The following is a 17,056-nucleotide window of genomic DNA, read 5'->3' as shown; positions in this document are numbered from 1 at the left end:
CGGGCTTTGGGGATGCTATGAGCAGGGACATAAGCAGCTGCACCAAGCGCCAATTGCCTGCAATGAATTCGACTTCTCCTGAATTGTGGACGACCTTGGCAGTAGAGTAGGAGAGATGATTTAGCTGTAAATCGAGACCTGATCGTCATATCCCCAGACGAGCTTGAGTCAACGCAACGGAAGAGCTGCCTCGAGATATTCCGAGTGATTGAACGGAAGAATGCCAGTTGCGTGGTTGTGAACAAGGCGATGTGATGGTCGCGGCAGCGCGAGGCCTGGGAGAGCGGGCGGCGTGACCGCGGCGCTAGCGACCCGATGCGGCAACGTAGGCGAGGCGCACGAAATTCGACCATGACCGCCAACGACTTGCAACCTCCAACTTCGACGGTCTACTAACCCCCACCCCCCAGCCCAGCACAGCAGACAAAATGACGAGCAGGCCGGTTGTCACCATCATCGCTGCCGATGGCAAGCCCAGCGAGCAGACGCACCCCCTCCCGGAGGTGTTCAAGGCTCCCATCCGCCCGGACATTGTCCAGTACGCAAACACGCCCATTTCCATCACGCCCTCTGCTCGGTCGCTGACGCGCAATTCTGCAGGACCGTCCACGTCGGCATCGCCAAGAACAAGAGGCAGCCGTACGCCGTGAGCGAGAAGGCTGGCCACCAGACCTCCGCCGAGTCCTGGGGTACCGGTACGTTGTCGACATTTCCCGCCCGCAGCCCGCCAACCCGTTGAAAATCGCGAAAAAACCCGTACAATTGGACAGTGCGCGATGGACGGCGGTCTTTTTCCTGGCGGGCTGCAAAGGCTCTCAACACCACGATGCGGAGGCTGACGAAAGGATTGAATTGCAGGTCGTGCCGTCGCTCGTATCCCCCGTGTCTCTGGTGGTGGTACCCACCGTGCTGGTCAGGCCGCCTTTGGTAACCAGTGCCGTTCTGGTCGCATGTTCGCTCCCACCAAGGTCTGGAGGAAGTGGCACCAGAAGATCAACCTGGGCCAGAAGTGAGTTTCTCCGGCGTTCAGACGCTCAAGGACGACCTCTAACCGCAAAACAGGCGCTTCGCTACCGCCTCTGCCCTGGCTGCGTCTTCCAACGCCGCCCTCCTCCTCGCCCGCGGCCACCAGGTCGCCACCGTCCCCGAGGTTCCCCTCGTCGTCTCGTCGTCGGCCTTTGCCAACTCGGCCGTCACCAAGACTTCGACCGCCGTCGCTCTGCTGAAGACGGTCGGCGCCGGAGCCGACATCGAGAAGGCCAAGAACTCGAAGAAGCTGCGCGCCGGAAAGGGCAAGCTGCGCGGCCGCCGCCACCGCCAGCGCCGCGGCCCGCTCGTCGTCTACGACCCCGAGACCGACGGCAAGGACCTCGTCAAGGCGTTCCGCAACATCCCCGGCGTCGAGTCGTCGTCCGTCTACTCGCTCAACCTCCTGCAGCTCGCCCCCGGCGGCCACCTCGGCCGCTTCATCGTGTGGACCTCGTCGGCCTTCGCGGCGCTCGACAAGATCTACGGCACGACGACGGAGCCGTCGGCGCTCAAGCGCGACTACCTCCTGCCCGCGCCCCTCGTCAAGCAGGCCGACATCTCCAAGCTCATCAACAGCTCCGAGATCCAGAGCGTGCTGCGGCCCGTCAAGGGCGCCGCCATCACCAAGCGCGCCCTCGTCCAGAAGAAGAACCCCCTCCGCAACAAGCAGGTCCTGCTCCGCCTCAACCCCTACGCCAAGCAGTTCGCCGCCCAGAAGCTCGGCCAGCAGAAGGTCGAGCAGCCCAAGGCCCCTGCCCTCGCTGCCGAGTTCAAGCAGACCCTCGCCGACAACTAAGCAATTTTCTCGTCTCTTGCTTTTTTGTCGTTTCCGGGTGCTCTGGTCCTCTTTTCCCTCTTCTGTTCTCTCTCCAAAACACACGAATCTCATCCGGTGGTGGTGACGTTTAGCTGGCTGGCTGTGGCAACTAGGTAGCTGGACGAAGTAGTAGCAATGACTACATACCAAAAACGGGCTACTTGCACTTCCCAAAAATTTGATATCCACATGCTATGACCTGTGCTTCTTCTCCAGTTGTAATGTTATGAATGGATGTATGCACGCATCTGATGCTTCCCGTTTGCCCCTTATCTACCTACCTGTGCCCGTGACTGCTTTCCCCTCCACCCTCAAACCCTCTTAAACCCTCTCCACCCCTCTCCACCTTTCAACCAAAGCACCAACCACCACACAACCCAATCCACCTACCTACCTAAACAACCGCCTCCCCCCCATCCTCCCAGCCGTCCTCTCCCTGCCCTCCAGACTCAGCCCCAAAAACCCCATGGCGCCGCCCTCGCGGTCGCGCTTATACCGCCGCAGCGCCTCGCGCAGGTGGTCCGGCGTCAGCGGGCCGCGGTCCCACTCGCTGAGCCGCTCGCGCAGCGGCGCGTCGGGCGGGATCTTGGGAAAGGCGGGGTCGGATGGGGGTGGCGAGGAGGGGAGGGCTGTGTTGTTGGTGTTGGTGTTTGTGGGGTTGGGATTGGAGTTGTTGTTTGCGTTGGTTGGTTTGGCGGCGGCGGTGTCGGTCGACGACGAGACGGTGCTATCGATGCTCGTCGTGACGCTTGTGGACTGCGTGCCATTGGCGTTGGCGTTGGCGTTTGCGGGTTGAGGCTGATTTGGCGCGTTGGACGGCTGCGAGGCAGCAGGATTCGGCGTATGTGCGCGTGGGCCCGTAGGCGTCGCAGCGCCGCTGCCCGTCGGCGGCGGAGCCGGGCTGCTGGGCTGCGGGATATACGACGAGACGGGGCCCGGAGTGGGCGGCGTGCTCGACGCGCTGTTCGGCTGGCCGGGCAAGCGCACATTCGAGTACTGGTGGGGCGTCGAGCCCGAGTTGTACGGCTGCTGGTGCAGGTGAGAGTAGCCGTACGGATTGTGAAAGCCGCCAGGCGTCTGGGGGGCCGACGGCGCTGTGGGAGGAGGAGCTTGGGGATGCGGAGTCGGCGGTGCAGAGTGTTGCTGTGGTGGAGCGGGAGGCTGCTGGGCTTGTTTGAGGACGGCGTAGCGAGGGTCGTTGATGGGTGCGTATTCGGACGCGGCCTGCCACTCTTCTTGGACGGTGCGAGCGCGCTCGATCAGGGAGCCGATGAAGACTTTGGTGTACGAGTTTATGGTCGTGACCACGGACTGGGGCACCGACTGCGACAGTGTCTGGTTCGTGATCTAATTCCCCTGGTCAGTTTCGCCGCTCTGCAGATAGGATTGAAGACAGACGTACCCTGCGGACAATCTCCTTCTTGAGCTTGACGGCGCGGTACTTGGCGTATCGATCAGATTGATCAGGATCGAGATGGTCGATGAGCATCCTGCCAGCCCAAATTAGTAACCACAGCATTCGCGTGCGTTGGACATGCCCACCTCAGATGCTCTGCCTCCTGCTTCTCGTCCGCCTCGCCCTGTCCCTCCATGACCGCATCCAACGCCTCACCACCCTCATCGTCTTCCTCCTCTTCCGCATCCTTGTCCGCAGCTTCACTTCCAGCCGCCTTGCCGCCTCGCACGCTCGTGCCCGTCGTGCTCCTCACGTCATCGTCGCCCTTGCCCTTCTTCCCCTTCCTCCGCGTCGTATTGGTATTCGCGGTGAAGCTACTGTCGACGCTGGGGGACCGCGAGAACTCGGCGCGCTGCTCCGACGACTCGGGCGGGAACGATGTCTGGCGCAGACCTGAAGGGCCCGTCGACGGCTTGCGACGTTTGCTGGGATTTGCGGGCAGCGAGCCGCTCAATGAGGGCCGTTTTTTCGACAGGTTGTAATTGGAGGGGGGCGACGCCATTGCTAGAACGGTATGAGGTTTCTCGTAGTTGGTAATTGGTGGTCGGACGTCTGTCTCAAGAAGCAGATGAAGTGGAGCGGAGGGCGGTAAGGTGACGCGCAGACGTTGGACGCGTTTCCGGGGTTTCACCGATAGGGCTGTTCTGAAAGGGAGGAAGGTACATGTACCCTCCAAACGTTCGACCAGCACAATCCAATGGCAGTCTCACTTTGAAGGTTGGTGATTGAATCGTTTGTATCTCGTCAGTCCCGCGACTCCAATACTTATCGGGTGAATTCGTCGGACTCGTGCGGGAATCAATAATTCCAATCCATGAATATTTTCAAGAATGATGAACGGTCGAGGGTTAAAAAGATGTACCAAAAAAGAAAAGACAGCGCTACCCTACAACCCGCGACAAATCCAAACTCCATTGCCATTACCCCAGCCCCTCATATCGGACAAGAACCGCCCGCACCCCCGTCCTCACCACCCTCTCCATCCGTGGCCCCACCAGGCACCATCTGCCTGACCATCCCCGGCACCTCCCTCCCCTCCTCAACACCCAACACCGCAAACATATCCTCCCTCCGAAACATAACCGCCGTATCCTTCGCATTCGGCACGCCGACCTCCGCATCTGCGCCCGCCTCGACGAGCGCGCGCACGACGTCGACGTGTCCCTTGAACACGGCGCCCGCCAGCGGACTCTGCCCGCGCCCGTTGATGGTGTTGGCGTCGGCGCCGCACTGCAGCAGCGCCCGCACCGCTGCGTCCCGCCCGTGGTATGCGGCCAGCATCACCAGCGTGTCGCCCGCGTGGTTGGTCAGGTTAGCGGGGACGCCTGCCGAAAGGTAGGCGCTGAGCGTTGCGGCGTCGCCGGCGCGTGCTAGGTCGAAGAGTTTGGCGGCGAGGTCGAGCGCGGCGGGCGGGAGGTCGGACGTTGAGCGTGGTATGCCGTCGCTGTTAGTCGTGGTGGTGTTGTTGGCAGTTGAGGAAGCTTGCGCGTCGGGTGCTTGCGCGTTGGGTTCAGCGGCGGCGCCGTTTGTGGCGGGCGGCGGGGCGTCGTTGACGGGCATGCCCATAGCGAGCGAGAGCTGTGGAGTTACAACGGGCGAGTGGTAGGATAGAGGATTCGTTCACGACGTGTGAAAGGCGACAGAGTCGACATTTATGGATTGGTGGGTGGAAAGTCTGGCGAATGATTGAGTCGGCAATGATGACATCTCCACGCGGGGACGCAGATCACTGGCGCACGGAGCACCTAACGCCCGTCCGTTCAACCCTGCGCGGACTTCGATTTTCGGACGGACTTCCGGGCCATGCCGCAACTCTATCTGTTCGAATTGATTTGCCGGGAGGTGAGGAGCATGCTTCAGATGAGGGTTTGTCCTGCCTGCATGTACAAATAACTGAAAGCTGGGAATATACTGCAATCCTGCAATTAGGTGAACTACTACAAGACTGGTAAGAGTGTCCGTTGTCGCGCAATCCATATATCTTCCTCTGGCGCAGAGACTGCTGCGCCATTGACCACAGAGAATTAATAGTCAGCATAAGATTGCGAGAGAAAACAAACAACAAATCTCAGCACCCAAACACCCAAACACCTAAACCCCTATCCCATCACACGCTCAACCCACCCTCGACGAATTCCCCGCCGCCGCCGTCCCATTATTAACATAAACAAGCACACGATTAGCACCCCCACACGCCTCCGTCGAATTGCCCGCACACGGATAATTGCACCCAGCACTCAGCGCATCAGCGCCAGCGGCGAGCAGCGCACTCGCCGGCAAGTTGGCGCCAGCCCAGCACTCATGGTAGTACTCAGCGCCGCAGACAGCGAAGCCAGCCGCCGCACACGCGTCCAGGCACTTGGCTACCGTCGCGCTGGCCACGTCGACGCCCATCTGGCTAGGCAGAGTGCGCGCGCCATTGACGCCGTCGACGTAGCAGGCTGCCAGGCTCCACGTGCCGTAGCTGGCACGCGCGAAGAAGGAGGGCGTCCAGGTTGTGTCTTTGGTTACGGAGATGCGGTAACCGGCGCCGCATTTTTGCGAACTGTCGCCCGAGCATGTCATGGAGCAGTCCGAGAGCGACGTGTTGGTTGCGGGCAGCGTGTTGCCGCACCAGCATTCCGACGAGTACTGCGTCCCGGCGAATTGAAAGCCCGCGGCGCGGCAGGCGGAGGCGCAGAGCGCGGGCGTGTTGGAGCTGTTGCCGTAAACCTGGGTCGGCAGGGGGTGTGGGTTGCCATTGTCGACGTAGCAGCCGAGCGAGACGACGCCTGAGGGGAGGGCAGCGGGAGTTGCAGATGCTGTTGGTGTGCTGGTAGAGGAAACCACGGCCGATGAGGCTGATGATGAGCTCAAGCTCGAGTTCGACGCAGGAGTCACAGTCGGAGACGCCGAAGCGGGAGCTGACGACGAGGAAGCAATGCCAGAGCTTCCTGTAAACAGTCTCGCGCCCCAGATACCTGCGTTGGACACTGCTGCACCAACGCTGCCCTTCATGTAGCATGGTCCACCATTGAAGGAGACGTCCACACAGCCGGTGGTCGACGCACACTGATTAATACAGAGACCGAAATCGTAGGGGTAGGTCGGTGCTCCCAGGTCACCGCCAACATGGTCTACGCCGCACTCAATGATAAAAGTCTTGTTGTTGGCAGCTGCGTAGATTGATCCATCACCGGATGGACACGTAATGGGGGAGGCTGACGCCACAGCAGAGGAGGTGGAAAGCGCCGACGTAGCCGTAGCCGTAGCCGTAGCCGTAGCCGTAGCGTTCGAGCCGGAGGCCGACGTGGTGGTGGCGGATGAGACATATGTGCCGTTACGGGCAATGAGACGGGCTCCGAGGACATTGCTATTGGTCTGAGGGGCACCTGCCGAGCTCTTGAGGTAGCAGGCTCCAAACACGTAAGACACGTCAACACATCCAGAGGCAGCGTCGCACACGGCAATGCAGTCTTCGAAGGAAGCCGTAGTTGTTGAACCCATGTCACCAGCATCTGAAAAAGGGGTTAGCATCATGTACATTCGATTATGACTATGGACTTACAGCGATCTGTGTAGCATTCGATCACGAACCCACTTCCCATGGTAGTGTTGTACACAACTCCGTTGGACGAGGGACAGGACAGGCCTGTAGCAGTGGAGGAGGCGGCACTCCCACTGGAAGTAGTAGTCGCCGAGCAGTTGGTAGACGACGGCGAGGGCGCCGATGGTAGCGCATAGAGATTGAGAAAGCCATTTCCTCCGCAGTACTGGGTGCTATTGCTCGCACACTGCATGTTGCAATTGGCAGATAGCGAAACGGTGCTTGAGCAGCCAACATTGTTTGCGCAGTAACACTAGATGACATTAGCCTCTGACATTTGAAGACGTGGTTCTGACTAACCTCTTGACTGTACTCGACTCCAAAGTACTTATATCCAGCGCAGAACGAGGCGCAATTCTCAACAGTCATGCTGGAAACGGACGTGCTTTTACCAGTGAGACCCCTGTTTGCCGGCGTGTCCGAGTAGCAACCAACGAGGCCAAAGTTTCCAGCCGTCTTGGGAGAAGACGGAGTAATAGCCTGGACCATAGGACCACTGGAAAAAAGTGAAAGCCGCATCGCATCGCCGCAGATTTGCTTGCTGTTTCCTGAACACGCCAGATTACATCCACGGTCCGTCGTGTTGAAGGCATTGTACCCAATGGTGTTGCCACACCAGCAGTCTGCTCCATTCTCAAGTCCAGCAATCTTGTACCCTTGTGCAGAGCAAGCAGCGGTGCAGGTCTCAATCGAGTTGTTGTTTCCAGAAGATACTCTGACTGACAATGTTGAGGGTGTCTGATCCGTCCAGCATCCCTGATACGTCATCCCGTTGTAGGTGCCAGCGTTTGCAGATGACACAGTCGAATTTTGCTTGGGATCGGGGTACGGGTCGTCGCCAGCCTGTTGCCGAGGATAGCCAAAATCATAGGCCTTTGATCCATTGCCGCTGAAGTTGTCAAGGAACAGGCGTGCCTGTCCGGCAGGGGAAGCGAACATGCATCCGGAATCGTGACCACAATTGATGTAGTCGATGGTATTCAGCTTCGGGGGCTGCGGAAAGCGAGCAATGAAGTTGAAGAATCTCTCGTTACGATTGGCTCCTGTGGTGCCCGGGCCGCAGTTGCTTGCATCGTCTCCAAAATCCATAAGACCGCGAGCGTATGCGAGATTCTTTTTCCTGTAGTTTGCCAACACGCCGGCGCGGTCGATGCCAGAACTGGTATTTACGAGAGCAACATTGTACTGCGTAGGGTAGGCATTCAAGCCATCTCGCCAGTCATCGTAAGGGACGCACGACGAGTAATCCAGGGGACGATCAGTGCTCAACCAACCCCAGGAATTGGGATTTCCAATCCAGTAAAAAACTGGGGTCGAAGACGACACCGTACTGACTTCAGCATGTCTCTGGTTCATTTGCGCCCCAAGAGAGTGCCCGGCGACAACGATCTGCTGATGTTAGATTTATCCCCGCACGAGTATAGAAAGGTCAGTCTTACTTGGTTCAAATTGGGGAACATTGCCTTGTTGTCGTAGTATTGGATGATTTGGTCGATCACTGCATAAGAAGAGATTGTCTGGACCGAAGATGGGTACTGATTGTACTGCCCACTGGCCCACTGAGAGCCCTTCCAGACAATGGCGCTCGAGACGGAGGCGCTGTTGACCCACGGATAGTAGCCGGTGTTTTTGTCGTCGCCATTGGCAAAGTAAGGAGCAATGATGCCCACAGTGTCTTGGTTGACCCCAGGCACTGTCAGTGTATTCAAAGCAACAAGCCTAAGAGAAGTAAGCGCCAGGGTGTGGGTTCTATTAGTTTGCACCTACATTTGAGAAATATATGTCTGCGGATCCCTGTTCAGTCCGTGAAGCACAATCACAGCACGCTTCAACTTCTTCGGGTCTGGCCGTCCATTGTTGGTGCTGTTCAGGGATGCGTAATTGATCAGGGTCGTGTTCTGGGACTTGGGAGACTTGATGTTGAAAAAGGCAAGCTCTGTTCCTGGAACGAGCGGGAGGGTACTCGAAATGTTTGAGCCTGCATATTGTTGAGCATTGCCAACAGCAGCAAAACCAAAAAGAGCTTGCGCGCTTAACAAGACTTTCGACCAAGAGCAATGCATGCTGGAAAGAATGTGTCAAGAGAGCGACCTGTACTCAAAGCAATGACGCGATGGTTGGTGGGACTTTTGTAAGACGACTGTCCTTTGCTGGACATCGTCAATGCGTCACGTTCAGGGATCAATGTGGCAAGGGATTACCCGTGGTAGTCCTTCTTGTCGGGTTCCTTGACAGCCACAAGAACCCATTGCTCTGGAACGCTCCAGGGTATTCAAAGATATTCTGTAGGCTTTGAAAGCCAAACATGGTTTAGCTCCGCGCGCAATGGCTCCAATTCTCGACAAGGCCGGTCAAGTACGTCTCCCTGGCTTCAAAAGTCCGCGACGGCACAGCGGCGGCAGAGCGGGAGGCGAGCTGAGAGCACACACGTGGAAATTAAGCCTTGAGGGTAAGCCAATGGTGTACGGGGCTTTTGGCAAGGCTCTTGACAGGTATTGGAGCTGTGGTAGCCTAGTGATGCACTAAGGCGCTCATGTCATTTCTTGTCGGCGCCCTGTCGGTAACCCCGGTACCTACGCGGCAGTCTGGACAATAGTCCTTGACTTAGCGCAAAAAATCGTGGCACACAATACGGAATTCGGAAAACAAACCAAGCCTTAAATCGGCAGTTATCAAGAGAGGGAGACGAGGGGCATCTAGGGTCCTCTCATAAGAAGATAAGGAGCAAGCCAACACCCGTCACAGAGGCCGAAGTTGTACCTCTTCCATGCCATGGCTTATTTTACCAGGCGTCAGTCCGTGCAAGTGTAGTTGCTGATGATGCGCGTGTACGGAGCCGTTTTGCAGAACCACGAGTCTTGCAGCCCACAACCAATCCGACATTCGGTCTGGATCTCTTTCATGCTGGTTCGTTTGTTTCAAGATGCCGTAGAGACCCACTCTTCCATTCCCTCCGCTTGCTTGCGATTGCCCCGCTGAAAACGACTTGAAGATGGCTTGACGTGAAAGCGGCCGAGATTCTTTGAGCGAACGGTCATTGAATTCAGACTTGGATAGGCCGTATCCAATACTGCTGTTTGGAGAGCGATAAGCAATGGGGCTTATACAGACGCAAGCGTGGCGGGCAAAATTTGGCTCTTGTAGTCGTTTGCGTCCGGTGGAGCTGTCTTGAGCCGATCAGGTCAGCACGACTCCTACCGTCGAACGCCTGGTAGACAAAAGGGCGTCCTCCGTCTTCCTCGAATGCAGGCTTGGGAAACTTGGCGGTAGTAGAGCCGTGGAGAGGCAGTTCGGTAGTGTACAGCGGTTGCGCTACGCAACGCGTGAAACGCGCCTGACGTGCCACGGGCAACACCGCATTCCGGCTGGCACGAATTTCCGCATCGTCCAGTCCATCTTACCGGGGATTCTCACGACGGGCAGAGTGTGGTCGTGGTTGACCAGATGGGCCTGCTGAGAGATTGACGTCGTTGGAACCAGGTTATGGAGACCCGGACGGGAGCGGCCCGGGCTGGAGGAGGGAGTTCCTGGTCGAGCCCTCCTGCCGAAAACAGAAGACGCTAAACCCAACCTGCTGCTGCACACAAACCAAACTCCGACGTCTTCTATCCATCGCATCTTTTGCAACATCAAGGCCGCTAACTTCTCTATCGAGTACGGCACTTCAAATGCGTGTCATGAAGCATTGTGCACTTGCTGACCATCAACATACCCTCTTTCCGACTTGCATCGCCAATACACTGCTCATGCTGTCTGTTTGGCCACCGTTCATGTCTCCTTCACGCGTTTCTGAGGCTTTCTTCTCTCGGGCCAGCCTTTTCGTTCAACGGCCAACGCCGCCAGAGAACTAATCTGCTGTGGCCGAAAGGCCAGTGGCATGTTGTCCTGCTCTACATCTTTCTCAACCTCCGCCAAAATCTTGCTTCACGGAGCTTTCGCCAAAGCTCGAACTTTTCTCCGCGTGATCGACCAATGAACCGGCTGCTCACTCCACAACAACGATGCTGTGCAACGAAGAATGAGGCTGACATTAGCGGAAATGGGGGCTAGAATCACAGCCTTGCGAACTCGCTGCCGTTTGGCAATTCAAGACACCAACACTCATCTGTCTTAGTCCGCCATATGGTGACTTTGAGACGTTCTTTTCAGCATGGCAGAGCTTATCGGATTGATAGCAAGCTGCATTACTTTGGCCGAACTGACCACCAAGACGTGTTTGATCGCCCGAAAGCACATACACTCGGATCGAGCTGTTTCCAAAGAACTCAACGCCTTGACTGAGAAGATTTCATCATACAAAGGTCTGATTGATCTTATCAAATTGCAGGCGGAAATCGACAAAGATGACGCGGAACGCCTCTCTGCGCTTGCTTGTGTTGACGGGCCGCTGGAGACAAGCCGCGCCGCACTACGAGATCTGAACCTCAGACTTGAACAGTTGTCGGGAAACAAAATCTTGGGGAAGTTCGTTCTCGGAAAAATCATCGACGACAAGACTGCTGCGCAGTTGAGACGATTTGACAACGCTCTTCCGATACTCCAGTTAGCCCTTGATTCCGATCAAAGGTTAGCATTCGCTTCCTCGACGTCACTGGTCCACTAACATCTTCATCTGCAGAGTCATAACTTCCAAAGTCCTCGAATACACCAAGAATACCAGTAAAGACGTTTCTGATGTCAAAGACATGCTATTTCAACGACGAGATGAGCGCGACGCAGCAGCACAGGCGAATGTGAGGCAAGCAATGAAGAGCTGGCTGAACACTTTCGATCCAACTGCTATTCACCACCTGTCTCGCCAGAAGCAGACCAGTGGATCAGGGAGATGGTTCTTGGACCATGAATTCAGCACGTGGATACAAGCAGAGCCTTCTGAGAGAAAGAAAATCCTCTGGCTTCTTGGAAGATCTGGCATGGGAAAGACCGTGCTCCTCTCGTCGGCAATTGATCATCTCCGGAAAGGGATCGGACTGGGAGCAGAAGACGCTGTCGCATACTTCTACTGCTCATCTTCCGAAAGTACATCCCAAAGCGCTGTCAACATGATGAAATCATGCATCCGACAACTCTTGGACCAATTCCCGGATGCCGAGGACCTTGTAAAGCCATTTTACGAGGACTTCATCAGGCAACCTCAAGGAACAAGGACAGAGCCGCCCCTAGCTGATTTCCTTGAGCTATTGCAAAAAGTCTGTGCTCTTCCCAAAAAGGTCGCACTCTTCTTGGACGCAGTGAACGAAGTTGGAGGCGAGGATATCAACCGCTTCTTCGACGCCATCTCTTGGAGCATCGCCCGAATACCAAACTTCCAAATCATGATCTCCTGTACCAAAGCTCTCAATCCCGTCCTAAAGCTCAAGGGGTCTGCGCCTGTGCTCATAGACATGGAGCAAACTATGGTGAATTCAGACATTGCAGGATACGTCGTCATGACGATCAAACAAGATGCTCGACTAAGTAAGCTCAGGCCCAGGTTACAGAAGAGAATCCATGACGAGATTTTGTCGAATGCGCATGGATCGTGAGCTTTACCCCTCTCCGAAATAAGCAAAAAGCCATCTGACAGACTCAAAGCTTTCGCTGGGCCGAGTGCCAACTACAATTACTGAAAGACAAGGCCTTTTTTCCAAGAGACGTGGAAGCTGCGCTGAGCTCCATGCCGCCAAGTCTCGAGGACCACTACCTTGAAGCTTTGCGAAGCGTTCCGACGGCTTTCGCTCCCTTCATTCGCGCTGCTCTCGCATGGCTCCGATTTTCGGTGAGGCCAATGAAGCTAGACGAGCTGACTGAGGCCATGACTCTCGACACCTCGGACCCCGTAGCCCTAGAGGATCGAATACGACCCAGCGATACAGAGGACATATTGAAGGGATGCGGCAGCCTCATCAGCTACGACGCAGAGCACCAACGCGTTCAACTAGCCCACGACTCGGTCCGGCAGTTCTTACTTTCGAAGCCGCCGCCGGACAGTGGAGTCGAGGATTTTTTTCAGGACCAAGACATGGACGTCAACTACTTGTGTTGCGTCATGCTCGACTACCTCAACATGCCGTGCTTCGCTTTTGGTGTCTACCGTGACCTCATAGAAGCCGAAATTCGATGGAAACACTGGCCACTCTTCCCGTACACCAGCAAGGCGATTGTCGAACTGTTTAAATGGAGTGAGAGCAAGCTCATGCCAAGAATCCAGGCAGGTTTTGAGAAGCTTGCTGGCAAAAGCTCGACCACGAGATATGAAGGCAATATCTATGCGTTCGCCGAAGCCAATCTGTTCGAAACGGACCCTGCGCTATGGTCCAAACTGTGTGCGACGGAGCCTCCGGAAAAGCAAAAAAAATACTGTGAGTTGCACCTCTAAAGATGCTAATGGCGCCGTGCTTTTGCTTACGTGAAATTTTCTAGCAGAAATTTGGGAGTGGTCTATCCGAAAGAATCGCCACAGGCTTTTACACATCAATCGCAAGAATTTGGAACTCAGACTATGGAAAAGCGCAGATGATGACCGGTAAAGTTGTTTTTCATTCGATATCACGCCCATGGACGACCAAAAGGACGTCCCGGGTACGAGATACTTGACGAGCTAACCTCTCTACTGCAGACGCGCAGGAAGGATTTCGTAACAGCCAGGTCTTTCCTCATGCCTGGAGCTATTCATTTTATGCCAGACACCCGGTTTTGGGTGACCTGACTGCCTGATCAGCCGGGCTGGATGCAAATGGCGCCTTTTCTCTCATGTTGCCGTGAAAGAGTGGTGGTATCCCCTCCCTGTACATAGGTATGCATGGAAGAGAATCTCTACGCGCATCGCTTGTACAAAATCACGCCTCTGTCAATCTACAATTTCTATGACTCTTTACGTCTATAAACATTTTTAGTAAGCACTCGGAATCCATCTATCCACTCCCGCCCTGCCTTGCCTCGTCTAATATCGTCTTGGCTACCACTACTACTACCACTACTACTACCACTACCACTACCACCAACCAACCAACCTTACATGACAGAACCCACCATGACAGCCAGCCCTGCCCTGCCCTGCCCTGCCCTGCCCTGACCACCCTCCTTCCCGCACTGCCTGCTCTATCTCTTTGTCTATCTCTATCTTCTACGCCCGATCAGATCAGATCAGATCGACACGCACCGTAGCCATCCAGCAGCACGAGCGCGCCGTGCAGGGTGAAAGAGAGAGAGAGAGGACGGGCGGGCGGACATACGGAGTGATTGACCGCGTGCGTCGTGCTTTTGCCCAGTTCAGTTCAGTCCGTCTATAGAAGGCCAAACCACGCCCTCTGTCTCTTTTTTTCTTTTCTTTTCTTTTTTTTCTTTCTTTTTTTCAGGGGATAGCTAAGGTACCAAGGTCTTGTTTTGGTGAAGAGAGGGAGAAAGGATGGAAGGAAGGGCGGGGGGGAAGAGGGAGGCAGGATAGCTGGGCTTCGAAGGAACTTGACAGGCTTGACCACCGTGTGTAGTCGCGGGCACAGCTCATCGAGCAGTCGGTCTACCTAGATGCAGTGTCGAACAGGTGCATAGGTCATGGTGGAGTGGAGGCAGCATGGACGCGATACATTGCACGTCTCATCTCACCTCAGCTCAGCTCAACCAACCTGGCTCCGCTCGGTCCAAACGACGTAGCGTTCAACAACACAATCCAAAGGGGGAAAAGCATGTTTTTTTGTAATCTCATTCTCACTGATCGAGGTACCGGTAGGGGTGGGTAGTGGTGGGGCAGGCAACATGGAAAAAGAAAAAGGAAGACTACTACTGCCAGCTTGCCACTTTTTCAATCAAAACGTCTCCCTAAGTTAAAAAACAAGGTGTTTTTGGTTTGCCCTTGCATATCTGTCCGTCCGTCCGTCCGTCCCGTCCGTCCATTCCCGTTTGCCCGAGGCCTTGCTCCCCCCCCCCCCAGCTGCTTGCTTGATTGATTGATTTTGTGGTGCGTGCTCCATTCAAGTCGTCAACAACAACAACAACAACGAAGAAGATGTCTGGCTTTCGGGTTGGGTTGGGTGGGGTTGGACGAGGCGTGCGTGTGCGCTGTCGGCTCGTTTATGCGCCCAAGCTAGGGAACGCAGAGGAGTCGTTGATGTTGACAGCGCCGCCACGGGGGGCGCCACGGGGAGCGCCGCCGCGAGGACCACCACGGCCGCGGCCCTCGCCACGGAAGCTGCCCTCACCACGGCCACGGCCGCCACGGCCACCGCGGCCGCCGCGGAATCCGCCGGAGCGCTCCTCGCCACGGCCGTAGATGTCGCCGAGGTCGATCTGGTTCTTCTCCTTCTTGCTGCGCTCGCGGTTCTTCTCCTTGTTCTCGCCGGCAAAGTACTCCTCCTCGACGCGCTCGACCGTCTTGCCCTCGGGGAACTTCTTGCCAGCACCCTCGTTGGGCTTGCGGATGGCGACGCCGGCGTTCAGCTGGGCCTTCTTCTCGAGAAGGTCGGCGAGGTACTCGTCGTAGCTCTTGACCTTGTCCTCGGCGGCCTGGGCAGCAGCAGCGGCGCTGGCCTCGGCGTCAATGTCGGCGCCCTCTTCCTCCTTGGCAATGGTCTCGCCGGCAATCTCGTCAGCAAGCTCCTTGTTGCCGTCGTCACCGCCCCAGCCCTTTTCGGCCTGCTTGGGGTGGTCACTGGGAGGAGTTAGCTAGAGAGAATTCAACAAGAGTGTGGCTCTTACGAGATGCCAGTCTTGGAGTGGCGGTCGTCACGGGGAGCACCGCGGGGACCACGGCCACCACGGCCGCCGCGACCACGGCCACGGCCGCCATCCTCGTGGCCTGCGTATGATTAGCATATTGTCGAAATGCTCAAACGAGCGACGTACGGGGGTGACGGTCAGAGCGGACGCCATCGTCAGCGGGCTTGCTGCGGTTGCTGTCCCTACCAGCATTGCGGTCGCGGAAAGCTGCAGCACGTTAGTGGAATGCGATGAAAGCCGGGCCGGCCAAAGTGAGCTGGTTGTGTTGAGGCAGAGGCCCAACGCTCTCACTTTGCCAATTGTTTGCACGTACCACCCTCGTTGCCGCCGACTTCCTTGCGGGTGTTGGCACCGGCGGTGCGGGGCTCCTTGGTGGGCTCGGGGCCAGAGCGCTTGCCGGAGCGAGGGAGCGTCTTCTCGATGGCCTTGGTGGGAGGCTCAGGTTCCCTGTCGGAATCCTGCTCCGGGTCGTTGCCTATGAGTGAGCGTAAGATGGCGTGTCCGAAGCGTTGAGCGAAAAGCTTTCGCGGGGAGGCAGGTGGAGGTACCCAGGAGCTCGTAGACGTTCTGCAGCCATTGCGCGTCAGCGGGCGGTTCTCACGATACGAAGCGACGCATTGGACGCCGAGCCGTCGGACGGCTTTGTTCTTGGGGGCTGCGGTGATGGACTGACCTTGGAAGCAATCGAGCCGGACATGGTGCTGGATGAAAGCGCCTTTCGCGCTTGTCCTTCTAGGTGCGCACTCTGGTCTCGACCGGGGTAAACAAACGAGAGTCGATCCTGTGTTAAGAGGACCTGAGCTCTCGATGCGAATGGCGCGCTGGGGTGCGGAAAAGGTTTTGTCGCGGTGCCGTCAAGGGAGGACGATGAGAGGTTGTTGACGGGCCGGGCAACGTGACGAAATATCTCATTGTGGTTATGCCAAGCCTGGCCATGTAAGCGAGCGGGCGCGGAGCGGAACAAGACGAGGACGCCCTCTCCAGCTCCAGCGCTGGCTGTCCACTCACAATCCGCCCGCCAGCACGCGTTTCACACCTCTGGCACGCCTATCGCCAGCAATTCATCCGTCAGGTCGCATCGCGACTATCACGACTCGTGGTTTCCAAGTTGGTTTTGTCGCCTCCCCCGCCAGGCGCGCAAAGGCTGCCCGGCAACTTTGGCGAATTGGTATTTTTTTTTTGTCTCTCAATAGACAAAGCTACATGTACCTAGAACGGCACAAGGCCGGAGCGTCGCAGCCTCACTTTTGTGACGACGGCTGCTGCGACAGGCTACTGCGCTGCCATGTCGCATGACAAAGACACGGATATGCTGCTGCTGGCTTTGAACTTGTCCTCCCCTTTTCTTGCCTTTTTTCCTGCTTTTCTTCCTCTGTCCATTCCTTGCCTCCGTTTTTCCCTTTCCATGCCAGTCAACGCCCGCTGAAAAAAGGTGACGAAAGATCCAAAAATGCCTCCAACTCGACGCTTGTGC

General features: G+C 56.5%; 7 protein-coding genes across 7 annotated transcripts; 2 read left to right on the top strand and 5 right to left on the bottom strand.

The window, feature by feature from the left end:
• The first annotated feature begins 383 nt into the window (after positions 1–383).
• Positions 384–2,228, top strand: J3D65DRAFT_638657 (60S ribosomal protein uL4). Its single transcript, XM_066801638.1, has 4 exons — positions 384–538; positions 601–695; positions 859–1,009; positions 1,063–2,228. The coding sequence occupies exons 1-4, from the start codon at positions 429–431 to the stop codon at positions 1,823–1,825; spliced, it is 1,119 nt and encodes a 372-aa protein (XP_066651565.1). The 5' UTR covers positions 384–428; the 3' UTR covers positions 1,826–2,228.
• Positions 2,078–3,913, bottom strand: J3D65DRAFT_127130 (hTAFII28-like protein conserved region-domain-containing protein). Its single transcript, XM_066793858.1, has 3 exons — positions 3,389–3,913; positions 3,249–3,336; positions 2,078–3,193 (listed from the first exon to the last, which is right to left on the bottom strand). The coding sequence occupies exons 1-3, from the start codon at positions 3,802–3,804 to the stop codon at positions 2,237–2,239; spliced, it is 1,461 nt and encodes a 486-aa protein (XP_066651564.1). The 5' UTR covers positions 3,805–3,913; the 3' UTR covers positions 2,078–2,236.
• A 17-nt stretch (positions 3,914–3,930) lies between these two features.
• J3D65DRAFT_638654 (ankyrin repeat-containing domain protein) lies at positions 3,931–4,972 on the bottom strand. The gene has a single exon (XM_066801637.1). It carries the CDS (start codon positions 4,866–4,868, stop codon positions 4,236–4,238), a length of 633 nt encoding a protein of 210 aa, XP_066651563.1. The 5' UTR covers positions 4,869–4,972; the 3' UTR covers positions 3,931–4,235.
• Positions 4,973–5,417: 445 nt separating this feature from the next.
• Positions 5,418–7,656, bottom strand: J3D65DRAFT_559948 (WSC domain-containing protein; the record flags this gene model as incomplete). Its single annotated transcript, XM_066797434.1, has 3 exons — positions 5,418–6,142; positions 6,925–7,141; positions 7,189–7,656. 3 exons carry the CDS (start codon positions 7,654–7,656, stop codon positions 5,418–5,420), a joined length of 1,410 nt encoding a protein of 469 aa, XP_066651562.1.
• Positions 7,657–7,773: 117 nt separating this feature from the next.
• On the bottom strand, positions 7,774–8,951 carry J3D65DRAFT_559602 (uncharacterized protein; the record flags this gene model as incomplete). The annotated part of the gene is given in 3 exon segments (XM_066797417.1): positions 7,774–8,277; positions 8,328–8,637; positions 8,656–8,951. Coding segments are annotated over 3 exon segments (1,110 nt in total), but the record flags the coding sequence as incomplete, so codon positions are not given.
• A 2,019-nt stretch (positions 8,952–10,970) lies between these two features.
• J3D65DRAFT_638648 (uncharacterized protein) lies at positions 10,971–13,313 on the top strand. The gene is made up of 3 exons (XM_066801636.1): positions 10,971–11,454; positions 11,507–12,409; positions 12,463–13,313. Exons 1-3 carry the CDS (start codon positions 11,039–11,041, stop codon positions 13,244–13,246), a joined length of 2,103 nt encoding a protein of 700 aa, XP_066651560.1. The 5' UTR covers positions 10,971–11,038; the 3' UTR covers positions 13,247–13,313.
• Positions 13,314–14,707: 1,394 nt separating this feature from the next.
• On the bottom strand, positions 14,708–16,444 carry J3D65DRAFT_638643 (uncharacterized protein). The gene is made up of 6 exons (XM_066801635.1): positions 16,256–16,444; positions 16,131–16,149; positions 15,896–16,057; positions 15,709–15,789; positions 15,562–15,661; positions 14,708–15,514 (listed from the first exon to the last, which is right to left on the bottom strand). The coding sequence occupies exons 1-6, from the start codon at positions 16,277–16,279 to the stop codon at positions 14,938–14,940; spliced, it is 963 nt and encodes a 320-aa protein (XP_066651559.1). The 5' UTR covers positions 16,280–16,444; the 3' UTR covers positions 14,708–14,937.
• Positions 16,445–17,056: the final 612 nt, after the last annotated feature.

Source organism: Phyllosticta citribraziliensis (genome assembly GCF_038025025.1).
Source record: "Phyllosticta citribraziliensis strain CPC 17464 chromosome Unknown J3D65scaffold_12, whole genome shotgun sequence".
Lineage (NCBI taxonomy): Eukaryota > Fungi > Ascomycota > Dothideomycetes > Botryosphaeriales > Phyllostictaceae > Phyllosticta > Phyllosticta citribraziliensis.
The sequence above is the reverse complement of the archived record's forward strand: the minus strand, read 5'-3'. Positions and strand labels throughout refer to the sequence as shown.